Genomic DNA, 19959 nt, shown 5'->3' with positions numbered 1-19959 from the left:
GGTAATTATGCTATTACTCCTATGCATGTACCAAAGGAAGAGATTATTGTGAATGTGGAAGCAGGGATTCGAACGCTCCATAAGGCAACTGCTAATGCAATTAGTATTGAAATCACAAGTGTCTTATGCCATAATAAGCCATTGATGAGTAACTTAACTAAGGGGGAGAGAAAGACCCTCAGTGATTTAAATGCGGACGAAGGAATAGTTGTTCTTCCATCTGATAAAGGTAATGCCACTGTGGTGATGAACAAAGAGGACTATAGAAGTAAGATTTTGGACCTATTAGTGGCAGGACATTACAATAAACTTAGAAGAGACCTGACAGCTGTTATTTTGACGAAAACTAATACATTAATAAAGTCTCCTACTTCCATTCCACAGAAGGATAAAAAAAGTTTTGCTAAGGAGTGAAGCTAAGTGTCCCAGACTTTATGGTTTACCTAAAGTTCACAAAATAAATCTCTTTCTGAGACCCATTGTTAGTGCGATTGATTCCCCTACTTATCAAATATCTAGGTATCTAGCTACTCTTCTACAACCGTACGTTGGTAAGACTGATTCTTATGTGAGGGATTCATATCATTTTATTGAGAAAATTGAAGGTCTAACCTTGGCTCCTGAAGACATTCTGGTCAGTTTTGATATTGTATCTCTGTTTACTATGATTCCGGTCAATGAAGTTATGATTTACATAACGAAAGTTTTCCCTGAAGATTTGACTGCTCTGTTTAGACACTGTCTCACATCTAGCCAGTTTCTGTGGGATGAGGAGTTTTATGAGCAAGTGGATGGTGTTGCCATGGGTAACCCATCGAGCCCTGCGATTGCCAATTTTTACATGGAGAAATTTGAACAATTAGCGTTGAATAAAGCAAATAAGAAACCATGTTGTTGGAATCATTATGTAGACAACACATTCGTGGTTTGGACACATGGTAAAAAAGCCTTAGACGAATTTTTGATTATCTTAATAGCATAAACCCTGAAATTCAGTTTACCATTGAAGTGGAAAAAGACCAGGCTATTTCGTTTCTCAATGTGTTAGTCATGAGACAGAACGATTGCAGTCTAAAACATAAAGTTTTTCAGAACAGCACACATACTGATAGATACTTACATAAGAATTCCAATCATCACCCACAACAAAAAAAGAGGTGTAATCAAAAGTTTAGTGCACAGGGCAAAACGGAACATTTGGATACGGAACTGAATCATCTGAAACAGGCCTTCGAAAAGAATGGGTACTCAAACAGAGAAATTAATAGAATTTAAGAACTAATTACAGTAGGTCAAAGGACAATGATGGTACACAGCAATGGAAGAACACGGTGTCTTTACCTTTCATTAGTAAGGTTACAGATCGAATCGGCAAAATTTTGCTGAAACATAAAGTGAAACCGGTATTCAAACCTACCAGAAAAACAGGACAAGTACTTCATTCTGTTAAAGATAGGAGCCACCATTATCATCTAGTGGTGTGTATAAAAGTCCGTGTACTTGTGGCAAGGTCTATATTGATACTAGGAAAAGAAGCATGAATATGAGGGTAAAGGAGCATAAAAGTCTTTGCCGACTGGGAAAAATAGATAAATCGGCCATTGCGGAACATGCAATTCAGTCAGGTGACCATGTAGTTAAGTTTTCTGAAACTACAGTTTTAAGTGCTGCCACGAACTATTATCCACAACTGTATAGGGAGGCTACTGAAATTTATAAACATGAAGATAATTTTAATAGAAAAGAAGAGGCCTTGAAATTAAGCGAGATTTGGGCAGTGGCGTTACAGAATCGATAAGTGATTTTTATCTATGACGGACTATTATCGATAGTTACATTTTATCTTTGACTACTATGTGCTACTATGTGCAAGCTAGACCATGCCCACTTTCCTCGGTATTTAGGCCGCTCTCCGACACCCGACTCGTCAGTCGGCAGGACTCAGAAGGACCAGTCATACCTCTGAGGATGTCCAACATAGTATTGCATGAAACATTAGGAATAGAAGAATTCCATGGACCATGACCATATAACCCGGAAGGATTATGAACAACCATTTGGTCGTGAAAGCCTTCATTGTATGCTCTTGTTTAGTCTAACATTTCTGTTAATGTCTGTATGACGACAGAGTCTCTACTACTGATAATCAAAATGTGTTCAAGTCACTGATATTTGTAAAGTGTTCTTTTCTTAAACATTTCAGAAATAATAACTTACATGTTGCAATTACAATCGCTGTTCGAACAACATATTCATAAAATAGTTGCTTTTTCTTTGAACACTTCTCAAAGCGTCGTTTTAGCCCTTTATACCACAGAATCTCTAATGGCACATAACACTGTAGAGCATAAGTGATGAATATGGCGAATGCAAACATGATTTTTACGCTTTGTGCAAGCCTGAAAGAGAAAGAAATTTCAATTAACATCAAATTACTGATCTTTTAGAGGGTCAGTATGAGGCTTAAGCTTCATTTACAGTTATTATTCTATTTTCAGAGATATTTTGCACATTATGTAACAACATACCGGAGACTGGTCAACATACTTGAGACAGGTGCTAATGAAATTGTTAGAAATAAAATGTTAAAGGTGAAGTCTTAGAATTACCAGGACATGATAGCTATTTATACATCCATTAAATAAACATTCATTGATTCATTCATACACTGTGTTCTGTAAATCCCATCATGAATGGGAGCCTTCAGGGATGTGGAATGAGTCAGCTTCCACAGGTTACTTTGTGACACAACTGTTGGATTCTTCCCATGTGTTATGTTTTGACTTCTTCTAATAACTAGGTTCTTTTTCCTTTCTTTGATTTTCTGCTATTCAATATTGTTATGTAAGCAATATGCGCCATGTTTAATGATACTTCTAATGTGTAATTAAGCTCTCCCCCCACTTAAATTTATTTTAGGTTATTCCTTCAGATGAGATCCAGAAATGACATTAGTTTGACTATAGACCATGTTAATTAAAAGTTACAATTAATTAAAGTTAGCATTATAGTGTCATACTTGCAAAACTTAGTGTGCTAATCAGTATAATTCTGTAGAATTACCCACATTAACAGAAAGGTAAGCATTCTGAATTTCCAGTAATGTATATTAAATTACCTAAAATTAATTATCTTTTGAAATAATGAAACCTGAAGGTCCACAGTTTGTCCAGCAATACAGACATATCAACACAATCAAATGCTTTTTGTAAGTCTAGAAAGATGCCACATACATGTTCTTTACTGTCCATTGCTTGAGTGACATATTCGATTAAGCTAGATGCTGCTGTAATGGTGGATGACCCCTTGACAGACCTATACTGCCCCTTAGATATAGATCAAAAGTTTTCTACCAGATTTCTGATTCCTTTTTAAAAAATAGGCGCAGCTCAAACAATTTTCAACTCATCTGGAAATAGACCATCTTCCATTTGAAAGTTGATAGTTGCTGATAAAGGTGATGCAATTTTATGAATACATTTCTTAAGAGTGTTCAGACTAAGACCATTGTATCCTGCTGTAAGAGAATTCTTCAAGCTATTCACTACTTTAATTATTTCTTCTTCACTGGTTGGTGTCAAAAATATACTTTCTGACACAGGTGTTCCTCTGAATTTGTATTTGTCATTTTTAAGCTGGTTGTTTATGCTGGAGCCAACAGAGGCAAAGTATTTGTTAGATAGATCTGCCGCCCTATTCTGATCAGTTTCTATTGTGCCATTTATCAGCAAGTGATTTTCAGTTGTATGTTTCCCAGATTTACCTGTTTCTCTGTTTACTTGTAACCATGATGTTTTGGAAATATTACTTGAGTTTTGAATGACACTTGCAAAATGTTTCCATTTTTCAGAATTTAGGAGGTCTAAATAGTATTTCTGATACTTTTTGAATTCTTCTTTCAATTTTTTATTCCTCAACTCATTTAACATAGCAAACTCATACCATCTTAGTTTTTCTCTAGCCTCAGTGACTGGACTTGGTATCCATCTTTGGGTTACGGTGTGTGACTGAATTTCTTTTTATTAATGGGCAGGCTTGGTTGAGAATGTAATATAGTTCACTTGAGTATTTACCATAACTGTAGTGTGTTGCTAGAATACTGTTCCAATCCACATTACTTAGTATGTTATTCAAATGAGTTATAGTTTGGCCTGTATTCATCCTAATATATCCATAGAAACTGTTTGCAGGAGCCTTTTCTATGTTCACACCTAATTCTGCAGCATGGTGATCTGACAAAGCACTTATAACAGAAGATGGACAAAGCACTCATAACAGAAGATGTAAGATCATAAAGATGAATACCAGTGATTATGTAAGCTATTGCAGACTGGCATGTTTCAGTGTTCCTGGCTGCAGTGTTTATAAGGTATCTTAGATTATATTCAAGTAGAGTATACCTGAATATTCTAGTGTGTAACTTATCTGCTATGAACAACTTGACTTTGTAGCAGCTGAGTAGAGCTCCGCTTACCATCCTAAGGAAACCATGGGTCTGATGATGGTTATGTAAAAATAACTGAAACTAATTACCTCTGTCATTGAGACATAAATGGTGTGATCAAGACTGAACTTTAGTCAAAATATAGCAATGTAATTGTTGTGGAGATGAAGTATATTGTTGTTTACAAGATTATTTTGAAGGCAAAATACACATCTCAACAAAAGTTTGGAATATCATAGAGTTTGCTGTAACGACTTCTTATAGTACACATCCACTGAGATTTGTACAATACAAAATAAACATAATTCCTTCTGGAAACAAGAACAGTTTTGGTTAGTTACAAAGCATCATTACAAATGAAGTAGGCTCTATCTTAAGTGTACATCATGAAAACAAAAACAGTGGAAATCTTTATCTCATGGTGATGATTATCAGTCTTTAGTTGCAAGTTCATCCTCTCCACATATGGATCATTCCTTCCACTGTAGGCGGCATGCTGTGGATCATGATTACCTTGAGGTATGAAGTCCCACTCTTCAATGGCAGCTTCAGTGAGGTCTTGGAGATTGCCAGGTGGATTCAGACAGTGTGCAATGGCTACCTACAACATGTCCCATGCATGCTCAATTGCTTTCACGTCTGGACACTGTGCTGGCCAATGTATTCAGTTGATGTTGCATCTTTGAAGATACTGAATCACTGCTAGAGTATGGTGTGGTCTTGCATTGTCATTGACTAGGATGAAATTGTCACAAACTTCACATCTGTAGTGTCTTACTATTGTTTGTAGGCCCTTTGGAACTATCAGGGACCCATAAATTGCTATACATGTGAATTACAGGGGTCCACTGTCCCATCATTATTGCCACCCAGTACATTACACTTCCACCTATGAACAGATGGACTTCCTGCTATCATTCAATATTGATTTGCTGCAGAACTATTGAGCATATTCAAAGTTCAAATATTAGAAATTTCCTTGAGAGAGAAAAGCTTCTGTCAACAAATAAGCATTGATTTAGAAAGCATTGATGATTCATAACTCAGCTTGTCCCTTTTTCATATGATGTCCTACAAACCAAGGTAACAGGAAAATTCCATGGTCCCAGATTTCCAGAAAGTGTTTGACATAGTGCCCCTAGGCAGGCTCTTAACATATATCCATGCATATGAAATAAACCCTCAAGTTTGTGAGTAGCATGAAGACTTTCCAAGTAGTAGAACTCTATATGCTGTCTTATATGGCAAGTGTTCATCAGAGACAAAGGTATCATAAGGAGTGCCTAAGTGAAGTGTTATAAGACCACTCTTGATCTCTGTATACATAAACAGTCTGATAGATGGAGTGAGCAGCAATGTCCATCTGTTTGCTGAGGATTGAAAAGTGTTGTCTTTAAATGACTACAAGAGGATATTGGGCGACTCAGAATTCTTATTGGTGCAATGAACGACAACTAAGTCCAAATGTAGGTCAATGTACATTGACACAGATGATTAAGAAACAGAGTCTTGTAATGTTTGATTGCTGTATTAGTCATGTGCTGCTTGGCAGTCATATAGATTAAATGTCTAGGCAGAGTCATGTGTATTAAATGTCAAGGCGTAACACAGCAAAGCTATATTAAATTAAATGAATACATAATGGCATGAGCTGTGGTGCATGTAGTGTAGTGTTCTGGTTAGTGTCACTGCCTGGTGAGCTGTAGGTCATCAGTTCAGACTTAACCAAAAGCAATTATTTGTTATTTGGCTGTATGCTGATATTTGTAATAAACATGCTTTCAATGATATGTGTTGTACTTCAAGTGATGAATCCTGCTTTCAGATTTGGACTTGGTTCTGCGTATGCCATGGCAGTAAGATCAGCAGTAGGGAAGGCAAATTGTTGACTTCACTGTAGCTCATCTACAAAGGAGACTGTGTATAGAATACTCGTGCAACCCACTCCTGAGTGCTGGGTGTTTGAAATCCTCATCACTTCAACTTAAAGCAAGACACTGAAGCAATTCAGAGGTGTACTGCTAAATTTGTTTCTGGTAAGTTCGAATGACCTGAGAGTATTATGGAAATGCTCTGTGAACTCAAATGGGAGTCTCTGGAGGGAAGATTAGTCTTTCACAAAATGCTATTGAGAAAGTTTAGACAACTGGCATTTGCAACAGACTGTGGAACAAAAAATTCTACTGCCACCAATGTACATTTCGTGTAAGGACTGCAGGGATGAGATAAGAGAAATAAAGTGTCCCTATGGAGGCATACAGACAATGGTTTTTCCCTTGCTCCATTTGCAAGTAAAACAGGAAAGGGACTGCTAGTAGTGGTATAAGGTACACTGTGCCACACAATATATAGTACCTCACAGGGTATCTATGTAGATGTAGATGAATCTGGAAATATAGTATAACTTCCTACATGCTGTTCTGATAACCATCACAATGGCAAGATAAGACTAGTCACTCTGCATAGAGGTGTTTAAGCAATCATTCTTCCCAATCTCTACATGTGAATGGAACAAGAGTAATGCCTTGGTAACTGGTACAACGGGATATACCCTCTGTCATAAACATCACGTTGTTTTCCTGAGTGTGGATGTAGATGTAGCTCTATTAGTGCCTGAAACATATTATTTTTGCTGGAAATTCTGAATTTAGTTACTTATGAAATACATTAAACAATTCAGATCTGGTTTCAGAAACCACCCATGGGCATCAGAGTTTCGGTATGTGGCCTTAAAATGTAAGTTTGTCCCAAACTTGAAGGTTGCTTTTGATGCTGTCATGCTTTCTTAGACACATTTCCATTTGAGATGGTATGATCTTGCCTTTATCTGTTCTACTGACTTGCCCAGACAATTACAGCAGTACATATATGTTAACACTGTCTCTGAACCATGGTGCAGCTTGGCATTTTTTACAGATATTAATCATTGTAAATGGTGAAGAAAAAGATAAGGGGTTGGGGTGAAGAGGTGGTGGGTTGGGGGGGGGGGGGGGGGGGAGAAGAGGACTGACTTAGCATCCTGGCCCAGATGGCCTGATCAGGAACACCATGTCAGCCTCCGTCAATGGCATCATTTTGATAGGATATGAAGGGGCAAAGAGTCATCACACCATTCTCCCAGTCACTGTCAGCTTTCTTGAGCTTGGAGCTGCTACTTCTCTTTTAAGTAGCTCCTCCACGAGCATCATGACATTGAGTGCACCGTCCTAGGCCTAGTAGCCAGCCTAGCTGATCACTGAGTTACAGAAGTGGACAAGCTGTATTGTGTCCCTACATCATGATGTGTTGAGTATCCAAGTAGTGAGAGGGTATACACGGTTACAAGTAAGAAGTGGACTTTGAGAAAAAAGGAAGGTAAGTTTTAAGGAAGATAAGAACTTATGTTAGATTCTCAATATGTTCCGTGCTACCCTCACTTACAAGGTATCCCTTGTAAGACTCATCAGGCACATTTCTCTCCTTTGTTACAGCATATATCTGAAATTTTATTTTTCATAGTCAGTCTGAACTAATACTGCTCATCACATATTTCAAACAGTGCCTATTGCTGACACAAAGTATCTGTTTGCTTCCTATTGCAAACAATACTGTTTTTAAAGTAGAATTTCACATAACCATTCAATAGAGCAGTCCAACATTAGTCTAATGTGATATTCATTTTATTGATATGTGCTAATAGGGACAGTAAAACATGAAGGAAACCAGTACTCCATCAGCACAGCATCGCCCTGACCCACACTCTGTTACAGCAGAACTGCTCAGTCTCTGCTGGAGTACTGGCTATTCTTTGTATTTTACTGTTCCTGTTAACGCAAGTCAATAAAACAAATATCACACTGGACTAACTTGGGGCAACTCTATTGCATAAGCACATAAAATTCTGCTTTAAAAATCAATTTGTTTTAGCGGAAAACAGATCAATACTTTCGACACTGATTGTCGCATGAAAGAGGTAAAGAGCAGTATTTGGTTGGCCTAACTCCAGCAAAACAGTGAAGAAACTAAATTGCAAATATCTGCCGAAACATAAAGAGAAAATGTGCCTGATGACTCTTAGGAGGGACACCAGGTATATGATGGGTAATACTTTGTTTGAAATTTTTATCATGCAAGTTTTATCACAGGAAGAAACAATCTAAGATAAACAGAAATGCTTTGTTCAAATATATTTAAGAAGAAAATTATCTCCAAAGGAGACTCACAGTTAATCTGTGTATGTAAGTTTACTTACTTGCTGTGGGTATCTAGATTAAGCGTTACGCTGCCCAAAATGTTTTCACCATATTTAACATATCCTACAAAACCAACAATGACGTATAAGGCAACAACAACAGCCATGCCTCTGTTCAGGACACCGGTGTATCCACCAAATGCAACAGGGTTCTTCATGTTGCCTTCAACAGCAATTATCTGTGTACATAAAAAACCAGAGTGAATACAAGTCTGTTTCTTCAGTTAATGTTGAACCAAAATTTCTTCAGTTAATTTTATGTATAATTTAAAAAATGAATTGGCACTTTTTTGTAGTCTTTTACATTAAGATAAATTTACAAGTATAATACCTCTACAAAATATGGAATAACATTCAAAAAACTATTATGAATACTGCAAAGAATATGTGATACTTTACTTATTTACTGTGTGAAAATATGACCAAAATGAGAAATAAAAGTAAAGTGCCTAAAATACTGTCACTTTGATGTTGCAACGTGCAGAAAGAAAAGAAAATTGGCAGTTCTGCAATATTTAAGGAACAGTTTCTTAGTTCTTGTTAATTAAATCAAAGTATTTGGTTTTAACATTACATTTCACTGTGCAGTGTGAAACAGATATTTTGAGTAAGAGTAAAAATATCCCCCCACCCCCACCCACCCACCCACCCAAATACAATAAAAACTGACTACACTACAAAGTTTATACGCAATGATGAACTGTGGATTCCAATTTTGAGAAGATATTTTTTGTACCATCTAAGTTCTTGAACAGTCCACAGTGGCACTACATTGTGGTGTTGTCAGAATCCTCACTGGTCAGCTGAATGGTATTTTATGATGCTTGACTGATGACGAGGATTCATATTTGCACTTATCTTTCTACTCATGCAGGGTGTGGAATTCTCACAAGCCAGTTTGTTAATGGTCCACTATGGAAACCTGCCTCTTGGAAAAACTGTTCCACTAGTGTCAGGTGCCATAATCAACATACAAATGATAACTGTCAGTAAGCAAGGCAAGGGTGATGTAGGAATTTTGCCTTGGCTATTTTGGAAGAAACATCCAAGCATTCACTTACAGTGAGAAACAAGTGATGTACAGACACTTTAATCTCACTTGTCTTGAACAGGAGTCCAGTGTCACAATAACTTCAACATCTCACTGGGTGCCATCATTGCAAAAACAAAGTGTGACTGGTGAGGTGTGTTGTATATTGGTATGACTGAGTAGAAAGCAGGTTAGGTGGTGAACTACCATTACTAGTAAGGCACATTTCACACTGCTGGTGGTACACTTTTAAGAAAAATATTTACACGAGATGAAATGGAACTTCTAGGACAATGTTCATTGTCCCTCAAGGCAAGTAATACATGAATCCATAAGCAGGACATGTGCATTATTAATTGTCCGTAGCACCTTGCTGGAGACCTTAGCAATTATCACCCCCTCCCTCCCATGTTATGTAAGAGTAAAATTCCATGGGTGTGTGGATACTTATTGTTTGCAGGCTTTCATGGCCATTGTCAGAGAAAGAAAAATCTTCTTTGTGATTAGCCCTGACATCTTCTGCTTCTTCACAAATAACTCCCTGAAGGGATCTTCTTGAGCAGTCTTCTGAAGTCTGTGTTAAGGGAACACTGGAAAGCCATGTAAGGTTCACATATAAAGTGTTATCTCACTTTTCTGGAAGGGAAAATTGTTTGGTAAAAGCTGCCGAGGCTCTCTCTGGTCAGCCATTGTTGTTGGTCAAATACTGATATGTTGTTAAATTCTACACTGCTGGAAATGGAAAGAAGAACACATTGACACTGGTGTGTCAGACCCACCATACTTGCTCCGGACACTGCGAGAGGGCTGTACAAGCAATGATCACACGCACGGCACAGCGGACACACCAGGAACCGCGGTGTTGGCTGTCGAATGGCGCTAGCTGCGCAGCATTTGTGCACCGCCGCCGTCAGTGTCAGCCAGTTTGCCGTGGCATACGGAGCTCCATCGCAGTCTTTAACACTGGGACCATGCCGCGACAGCGTGGACGTGAACCGTATGTGCAGTTGACGGACTTTGAGCGAGGGCGTATAGTGGGCATGCGGGAGGCCAGGTAGACGTACCGCCGAATTGCTCAACACGTGGGGCGTGAGGTCTCCACAGTACATCGATGTTGTCGCCAGTGGTCGGCGGAAGGTGCACCTGCCCGTCGACCTGGGACCGGACCGCAGCGACGCACGGATGCACGCCAAGACCGTAGGATCCTACGCAGTGCCGTAGGGGACCGCACCGCCACTTCCCAGCAAATTAGGGACACTGTTGCTCCTGGGGTATCGGCGAGGACCATTCGCATCCGTCTCCATGAAGCTGGGCTATGGTCCCGCACAGCGTTAGGCCGTCTTCCGCTCACGTCCCAACATCGTGCAGCCCGCCTCCAGTGGTGTCGCGACAGGCATGAATGGAGGGACGAATGGAGACGTGTCGTCTTCAGCGATGAGAGTCGCTTCTGCCTTGGTGCCAATGATGGTCGTATGCGTGTTTGGCGCCATGCAGGTGAGCGCCACAATCAGGACTGCATACGACCGAGGCACACAGGGCCAACACCCGGCATCATGGTGTGGGGAGCGATCTCCTACACTGGCCGTACACCTCTGGTGATCGTCGAGGGGACACTGAATAGTGCACAGTACATCCACACCGTCATCGAACCCATCGTTCTACCATTCCTAGACCGGCAAGGGAACTTGCTGTTCCAACAGGACAATGCACGTCCGCATGTATCCCGTGCCACCCAACGTGCTCTAGAAGGTGTAAGTCAACTACCCTGGCCAGCAAGATCTCCGGATCTGTCCCCCATTGAGCATGTTTGGGACTGGATGAAGCGTCGTCTCACGCGGTCTGCACGTCCAGCACGAACGCTGGTCCAACTGAGGCGCCAGGTGGAAATGGCATGGCAAGCCGTTCCACAGGACTACATCCAGCATCTCTACGATCGTCTCCATGGGAGAATAGCAGCCTGCTTTGCTGCGAAAGGTGGATATACACTGTACTAGTGCCGACATTGTGCATGCTCTGTTGCCTGTGTCTATGTGCCTGTGGTTCTGTCAGTGTGATCATGTGATGTATCTGACCCCAGGAATGTGTCAATAAAGTTTCCCCTTCCTGGGACAATGAATTCACGGTGTTCTTATTTCAATTTCCAGGAGTGTATATACTTGCCATAGTATTCTCTGCACACCACTACCCTAGATTTCACACTTTACTTCAGAGTTTATGCTCTGTAACATTCTTGTGTTGACCTGGTTTCATCTACAAACAATTGGCACAGCCTGTCTCTTCATAAACTCCTGCAATGCTGTGTGTAAAAAATGTAGGTTCATTCAATTCCTCCAAAGAATTTTAATTATCCTGACCATTAGCCTCGAGACATCAAGTAGCCTTTCTGAGCAGGAAGAAGGCTCCTTTTTGTTATCTGATCTTTCTGCTCAGGCATTTTATCAAAATTCCATGCATGCAGAAAACCTCCATGATTGATATTCTGGTGATTTTTTATGTGAAGGTATTATTTGTCAACACCCTGGCACTGGATGCAATGGAGATCACTCAGTATAAAGTTGTTTCAGTCTTTAGTGATGCAGTTGCATTCAGCCTTTGGTCAATTTATTTTATATGCCAAGAGGAATTTTGTGACAAAACTGACAGTGTTGCTATAGGATGACTTTTTTCATCAGATTATGCTTATGATTTTATGGAGCCATTTCAAACATCAACTTTTCCTAGGAGTTGAAGAGTGCGGTGGTCTCCCTTCTGGTTTACAAAAGTTCTGAGATTTCTCTGGCCCACTGAGCTTACTGGATGCCTAGTAACATAATTAAATATTTAGACTCTGCTTCACCTTGCCATCTAGTTCAGAAGCAGGAAGTGTTGACCAAACTGTCTCCACAGGCTTTCTGTGTTAGTGACAACTTGAAACTGAAAATGGATCAATTAAGGGGGGTAATAATGACAAATGAGAATGAAGAGCATTTCTACAGATAAGGCTTTAAAACTATGTTCTTTGGAAGTGCAAATAATGATGAAAAACCTTCATCTCACTACACAAGGCTGCTGTATATCTCCATGGTAATACACTATACAGGTAAAATTCTTTATAGACTTGGCTAAAAAAAAACATGTTTTTCAGTCAAAGACACTTCAAGAATTTGTGAAATGTTGCACTGTTGTGACAAGTTGCACATTGATGAAACTAGAAGAGCAAAGAAAGAACATATGCAAGAGCATGAAAGTCACACACATTTGAAACAAAGAGTGAAATTTGTGATAAGAGAACACAAAGAATACTGTTGCCAGCATATATACTGCAACAAAATGTAATGTCTATGGAAAACCTAACTCCTTAGTGATCTCTACTGAGAATGAATCTAACTTCAAAAGTGTTGAGGGATGCAGGCTTCCATGCTCATGACTGCCAGGCACCAAGAGTAGCTTGCAAACTATGACCTGTGGGTAGTATAAATAACTCTCAGAGGACACCTCAGCAGTCCATTTTTGTTTTCTGATTTGCTTTGAAACATTACCATATCAAGTACTGCCCATTATCAGTATTTAATCAATAACGATGGACTTCTTGAGAGCCTGAGGAAATCTTACCCAAAAATTCCTCTTCTCTCAACTGTGTGGAGAACCATCGTTTACATGTGAACACAAGAATGTTTCTTCACAGTGCTTCATCACCTATGGACACCAGAAGGTTCCCAAAAACAATTCTCAGAAATTTATAGTTGCAGAGAAAGCAGAGGATGCTGAAATGAAGTGCATACCTTAGAAACTTATCAAAGCAATTTCTGAGATCTGGTGGCAAAGGTGCAGCAATCATTAATCATTGAAGGACCCCAGTGCTTCTGGTGTCTGGTATAATTGAAGCTGTGATGAGGCTACAAAGATGCTGTGTTTTATTCAATTGTTTAACAGAGTAGCAAAAACATTATTACACATTTGATTTCCATGTGCATATTGCTCTGACGGAAAGATTCCGAGAGACTGCATTGTTCTGAATATCATCAGAAGTTCCTTAATATGTTTAAATACTAAGTTACACTTTATAAACATTTTAGCAATTATACTCTGTCACATTTTGAGATGGTAGCCTCAGTCCTAGGAAACTTGTGAAATTGTGGTTGGTGCAAATTTATTTATTTTTAAGCATGAAATCTTCAGTTTATCCACTTAATCTGTAGTGCATAATGTCAAAAGCAGCCTTTCTGAATGCAAAATGTAGAATGAGCAAGTTCGGGAGTTTCTCTCACCATTAGGATGAAATGGGAAGTGGGAAACACATGTAAGGAAAAGTGGACTTCTCTCTTCAGAGGAACTGAATGACATGGCACAATGGTTAGCCCTATTGGACTCGCATTCAGGAGACGATAGTTCAAATCCATGTCTGACCATCTTGATTCACGTTCATTTGAAAGGGCATGGCCAATTTCCTTCCCCACCCTCGAATCATTCTGAGCTAATGCTCAATGTCTAATGCTTTGATGTTGAAGGGAGGATAAACTCTATATTTCCTTCCTTCTTTATTCAGAGTTTGTTGGACTAATGTTCACTGAATCATGTCTGTAACTGCAGAAGTATGTATATACATACAACAAAAATGGAAATTCCTGGATGAACAAATATGAAAAATAAAGGAAAGGCAACCACTCAGTTGACTGTAACACTCAACAGAATACAGTATTCACATGTCCTTTCAAGCTCTTACTTTTTCTCTAGTAAAAGTACATTCACACTCAGCCACACAGACACTCAAACACTCTCACCCACACCCACAGCCTTGGGTGTGAGCTTTTGGGCGTCAGTGTAGTTGAGTGTGAATGTGTGTACTTTTGCTAGAGAAAGAGCAAAAGTTTGAAAACAAGTGTAAATACGGTATTCTGTGGACTGTTTTTATGTTACACACGTCACTCAGCTATAGGTGAGTGTTTGCCTTTCCTTCATTTTGCACCACACACACACACACACACACACACACACACACACACACACACACACAGTGCTTGATTTGTAACAGTACAATTCAGTAACTCTGAGAAAAAAATCACAACTGAAGATTTTGAGATGTGGTACAGTAGAGCTTTTGCTGCAGTTGAAGTGACCTAAAACTAAGAAGTTGAACAGTGCATTTGAATGGACCATCACTGACTTATTTTGACCCTTCAAGACATGTGTAAGCTCAGCTGCTTCATAGAAAGCATTCTGTTATGGACACCAACTGCAGGGAAAGATGTAAAGGAGCAACACACAATAAAAATCTTTCAAAGCTTTGGACAGTTGTATGAACTGAAAGTTACAAAATGTAATGTTTTTTCGTTTTTCAATATCTTATAGTTCAAATTTACTTGTGTGTTCACCTTACTTTAATTTATTTTTGTTGCAAATTGCAAATTGAGAAATAATAATTAACTTAATTAGGGTGCTTGGATTTTACCAAGTGCAAATGTTGTATTCACACTTTGAAACTTCTCATAAAAGCATTAAAGTAATATTTTAAGAAGTCTAAATTTCAAAAACACCTCAGAAGGTCACTGGACTGGAATTTTTTAAAATCAAGCACTGTATAAAAGAGTTCATCGTTGTTGTTGTTGTTGTTGTTGTGGTCTTCAGAGTTCATTGTAAGCACTGTATAAAATGTGTTCATCATCGAGACGTGAAGGTACAATGAATGTCTACCAGCTGCCATGTTGTCCTCTGCCTTGTGACATCATGTGGATGCAATATGGGGAGGCATATGATCACCTTAGCGCTTTCCCAGCCATTTTGCAGACTTTCCAGACCATGGAGCCACTACTATTTGGTCAAGTAGCTCCTCAATTGAGCCTTTCTGCTATGGTTAACACCAGTTCCTGTAAAATCACCCATGTTAGGCACTGTCGAGCTGGGCTAGCACTTGGATGGGTGACCATCTGGTCTGTCGAGCGCTGTTGACAAGCGGGGTGCACTCAGCCCTTGTGAGGCAAACTGAGGAGATAATTGATTAAGAAGTAGTGGCTCCAGTCTTGTAAACCGGCATATGACCAAGAGAGCAGTGTGCTGACCACACGCCCTTTCATGTTCGCATACAGTGATGCCTATGCATTGAAGATGACAAGGTGGCCAGTCAGTACCGCTGGGCCTTCATGGCCTGTTGGGGCAGAGTTCACTTTTTTAGCTCACCAACTGGTGTCATAAGGTTGAATGCACCCTTATTGGAGGATTATTTCAGAGGAATCCTTATGGAACAATAACAGTTGACAAACACCCCTTTGCATTAATACAAGGAGGGAAATGAAGGTAAATGGCGACTAGTACAACTTTATTTGGTGTAAAATTTGTTATGTCAACTGTAACATTACTTTGTCGGGTGGTGCAACATTGTATTACAGACAAGGTTCTCAGGAGATTAATTTTGTTTTTCTTATTTAAAAAAAAAAAGCACTTTGATCTTGCCAAAAGCAGAGAAGCTATTCTTCATGGTGTTGTAGCTCTCTGGGCTACCCTGAGGCAGTCTCTGGACTGTTGGTGGTGGTTAGTGTTTAACGTCCCGTCGACAACGAGGTCATTAGAGATGGAGCACAAGCTTGGGTTAGGGAAGGATTGGGAAGGAAATCGGCCGTGCCCTTTCAAAGGAACCATCCCGGCATTTGCCTGAAACTATTTAGGGAAATCACGGAAAACCTAAATCAGGATGGCCAGAGACAGGATTGAACTCTGGACTGTTGGAATTGCTGTGAAAGCAATCATTGTGGGCCTCTGAGCTGCATGAAACCGAAGTCACCTGGGCACCGCCCACTAGTTTTATATGGATGGCACGTGCTACCTGCAGTTTCACTTCCCATGATAAGTGTGCTGCTTGAGTGACAGGGTATTTAAAGTGGTCAGAAGTGCCTCTCCATACCTATCTGGATCAGAGTAGCATGCTGTTATTGCTTATGGCAGGTGTTTGCTTTGGACCTGGCTTCCACTGCTCACGAGTTAGAAACACCAGGGCAATATTATAGCAGACGTCAACTACTTTGCTGTGAATGGGAACTAAAAAGCAATTACAGTTGAGGCTGCCAATGCCTCAAGTAAAAACTAGATTATTGAAGGTCCCTATGTATTTAAAGGATGTCTTTCCAATTCCCCTTTTCTTGTAAGTGAAGTTTTCAGAGGCAGTTCTTGGATGACTGTAGCTATAGTGGCAGGTAGTCAGGCAGATTTTGATGGCCTTGAAGCATTTACAGGTAAAGATAATATAGCATGGAGACCACTTGGGATATCAGAAACAAGAGGATTATTTCAGAAGAATCCATTTTGAAAAATATCAGCAAGCGAACTGTTAACAACACATGTATGGAAACGCTGCCTTATTCTCATATTCGTGATAAGTACTGTTCAGTATTTGATAATGAAATTTATTGTGCAAGCATAGAAAGGCAAAGCACAGAAACTAAACAACAACTATAAATAACAACAGTAACTGTGTCAACAGGGGTAGAGACACTTATCATCATCCATGATGATTTGTTCACTTATCATGGTATGATGAATGGATCTCATGCTGGGACTGAGCTGTTGTGCAAACTGGGCGCATAGCTCCAGAATGACTGGTTGAGCAGGTGCTGGTAAGATCAGTTTTCCCAGAACCCTCAACTGTTAACGATAGACCATTTGTGCTGGTTACCACTGGATGTCCTTCACTGCCATTTTCAACCTGATTAGAACCCGTTGCAATGCTTCAGACCATGGTGATGAACTGCACAGTAAGTCCATTTTGAATGTACAGTGGAATCACTCTACCATTCCATTGCTCACTGGATCTCTAGTTACGTCTCTGGACCTGGAATTACATCTCATGGTACACCAAACATAGAGAACCAACCATGCAGCAACACTTCTGTGTCTGACTCAGCAGATATATCTTTTATTGTGACGACATCGGAGCCACCTGGTGAAATAGATTATGACTGTTAGTAAATAACATTGTAATGGTAATGGCCCTGTGATGTCCAAGTGTATCTGTGAAAATCTGATGGATGAAATCGGGAAGTGTGCAACAGGTGTAAAGACATGCCTGTAAATCTTATAATGCTGGCAAGTCAGGAATGTACATGCCCATATGCGACAATTTTTCAGCATTTCTGGCCATATGACTCTAACGGAGACTGTCACTCAGATTCCTGAGAGTGCTAAGTTTGGAAACATGTTGAAAACTTCCTGGTGGAATTTCTGTGGTATGTAGGGTCACTGCTTCCCTCTTGCTACATCACAACAAATACTATCCAGCACATCCTGGGCTGACACATACTTGAGCTGCACTGCTGTTCACTGCTCCTGCATGAGACTGTGCAAAAGGAGTTAGTCACATTGTTTGAACATTGTCTCTGCCCAATGAATAGATGCTGACATGATGAGTTGAGATCAATGTCATACTAAAAAATTGATCAGTAAAAACTGCAAAATGTCTCCCTTAAATGGATGAGCTGAAATCTTTAATTGTTAAATAAATAGCAAGCAACTTTGTGGTCAGTTGCCCTTCATTTTGGCAGTTACCTAAGTGACTGCTTGTAGCCATTGACGCCTTGTTGCAGTGCTGCTCTCACTGCTGTTTGGCTTACATCTGCCATAAGTGCCGAGGGGGTGCTCAGTCTAGGGTGACCCAGCATCATTATCTGTGAAAGATGTTTTTTGAGATCCTGGAAAGCTGTCTTGGTAACCACAGTCCATGGTACCTTACAGTTCCCTGCAGCGTTCTTGCCAATGAGTAATGCTGTGACTGGCTCTTTGACAGCCGCTAAATGAGGCAGGTGCCACTGATACTAGTTCAGCATGCCAAAAAATCTGCAAACACTCTTGTAAGTTTTGGAAAGAGGCATCTGTCAACTACTTTGACCTGCTCTGGCAATGGTGACTATGCTGCTGGGGAGACAAAGAATTTCAGGAATTTCACTTTGAATTTTCCCAATACACATTTTGATATGTTGATAATTATGCCATATTCTTGCATGTGGCTGAAAAGCTGTCAAAGGTGTGCTGCATGCTATTCTACTGTATACATGCTATTCTATTGTATCTGAAAATTTGAGAATGTCATCCATATAGCAAAAAACAAACAGTAATTCTGTAATGATTTCGTGCTTGACTTGTTGCCAAGTATGTGTGGCATCCTGAAATGAAATGGCATAAGATGGTACTCATACAAGCCAAATGGTGAGTCTCTGACATTTTCTTAATGTCAGCTGGCGCCAGGGGAATTTGTGAATATGTCTTATTGTGTTTTCTTAATGTCAGCTGCCATGGGAATTTGTGAATATACCTTACTGCAGTCTACCACATCGAATATTTTTGTGTTACTAACAGTGCTGTTAAAATCAGCTACAATGGGTGCAGGGTAGTGGTATGGAACTATGCATCTGTTAATTCCTTTATATTATCCTTTTTATGAACTGTGTAGATCAGGGAGGCCCTCTGACTATCCACTTTGGTCATGATACTTGCTTTCAGCAGCCAGTTGAATTCTGTGCGAGCTGCAAGTAGCCTCTATGGATGCAGATGCCGTGGGCAGACTTCAATGGGTTGAACACTTTTTGTATGGATGTGATGCTGAACATTGTGTGAATGTTTTGTGGTGGTACAGAAGGGTTCAACGATTTCTAGAAAGTCTAGGAGTAGATTATAAAATGATGGCTTCTCAGATGACACCGTGATTTTGCCTACCGTATGTGGGTCATGACTCCCAGTTTTCTTCTTACATGATGCACATGTATGTCACTCATGTTATTGCAGGTACAGAAACAAATCAATATACTCTGGTGCAGATGATGTGGTAAAAAAAGCTGGACATATTCATGTGGAAAGCCATGAGCACATCACCCAATGTTTGATCTAGTGTGAAAGGCATGGAAGTGGTATCTGTTCTGTGGGTACTTGTACTAATCAAGCTGATAATGATATAAAAAGTCTGCCTCAATTATACGATCAGGCACATCTGCAATAACAAAAATCCATGTTGTTAGAATCCAGGTATAGCACCAAACATCAGTGTGTCATGAACACCTCTGGACTAACACTGACTTTTGAACCTTTATCAATAAGAAACTTGTCACCAGATAATTGGTCCTGAATAAACAATTAATGTGACTATTTGACTGCTGCTAATATGGTGTTTGTATATCTTCTTCTTCCCACACTCTGGTCTGGGCACATGTGCTGTAGCAGATGGGCATTAGCACCTTTTAGCACCTGTCTTTAAAATGGGTAAGTGCAAACTTGAGTGAATTGAGGGTGAATTGCCAA

General features: G+C 39.8%; 1 protein-coding gene across 4 annotated transcripts in view; it reads right to left on the bottom strand.

Moving 5' to 3' along the window:
- Positions 1-19959, bottom strand: part of LOC126365925 (proton-coupled amino acid transporter-like protein CG1139) — a 307054-nt gene that overhangs the window by 7362 nt on the left and 279733 nt on the right. For all 4 annotated transcript variants that reach the window (XM_050008680.1, XM_050008681.1, XM_050008679.1 and 1 more), the window contains exons 8-9: positions 8676-8854; positions 2218-2399 (exon numbers count right to left, since the gene is read on the bottom strand). In XM_050008680.1, the coding sequence (XP_049864637.1) occupies positions 2218-2399; positions 8676-8854 (361 nt within the window). The remainder of the gene's footprint in view (positions 1-2217; positions 2400-8675; positions 8855-19959) is intronic.

The sequence above is a fragment of the Schistocerca gregaria genome, chromosome 4, assembly GCF_023897955.1.
Source record: "Schistocerca gregaria isolate iqSchGreg1 chromosome 4, iqSchGreg1.2, whole genome shotgun sequence".
Lineage (NCBI taxonomy): Eukaryota > Metazoa > Arthropoda > Insecta > Orthoptera > Acrididae > Schistocerca > Schistocerca gregaria.
Note: the sequence above shows the minus strand (reverse complement) of the source record. Positions and strands in the feature narration are given on the sequence as shown.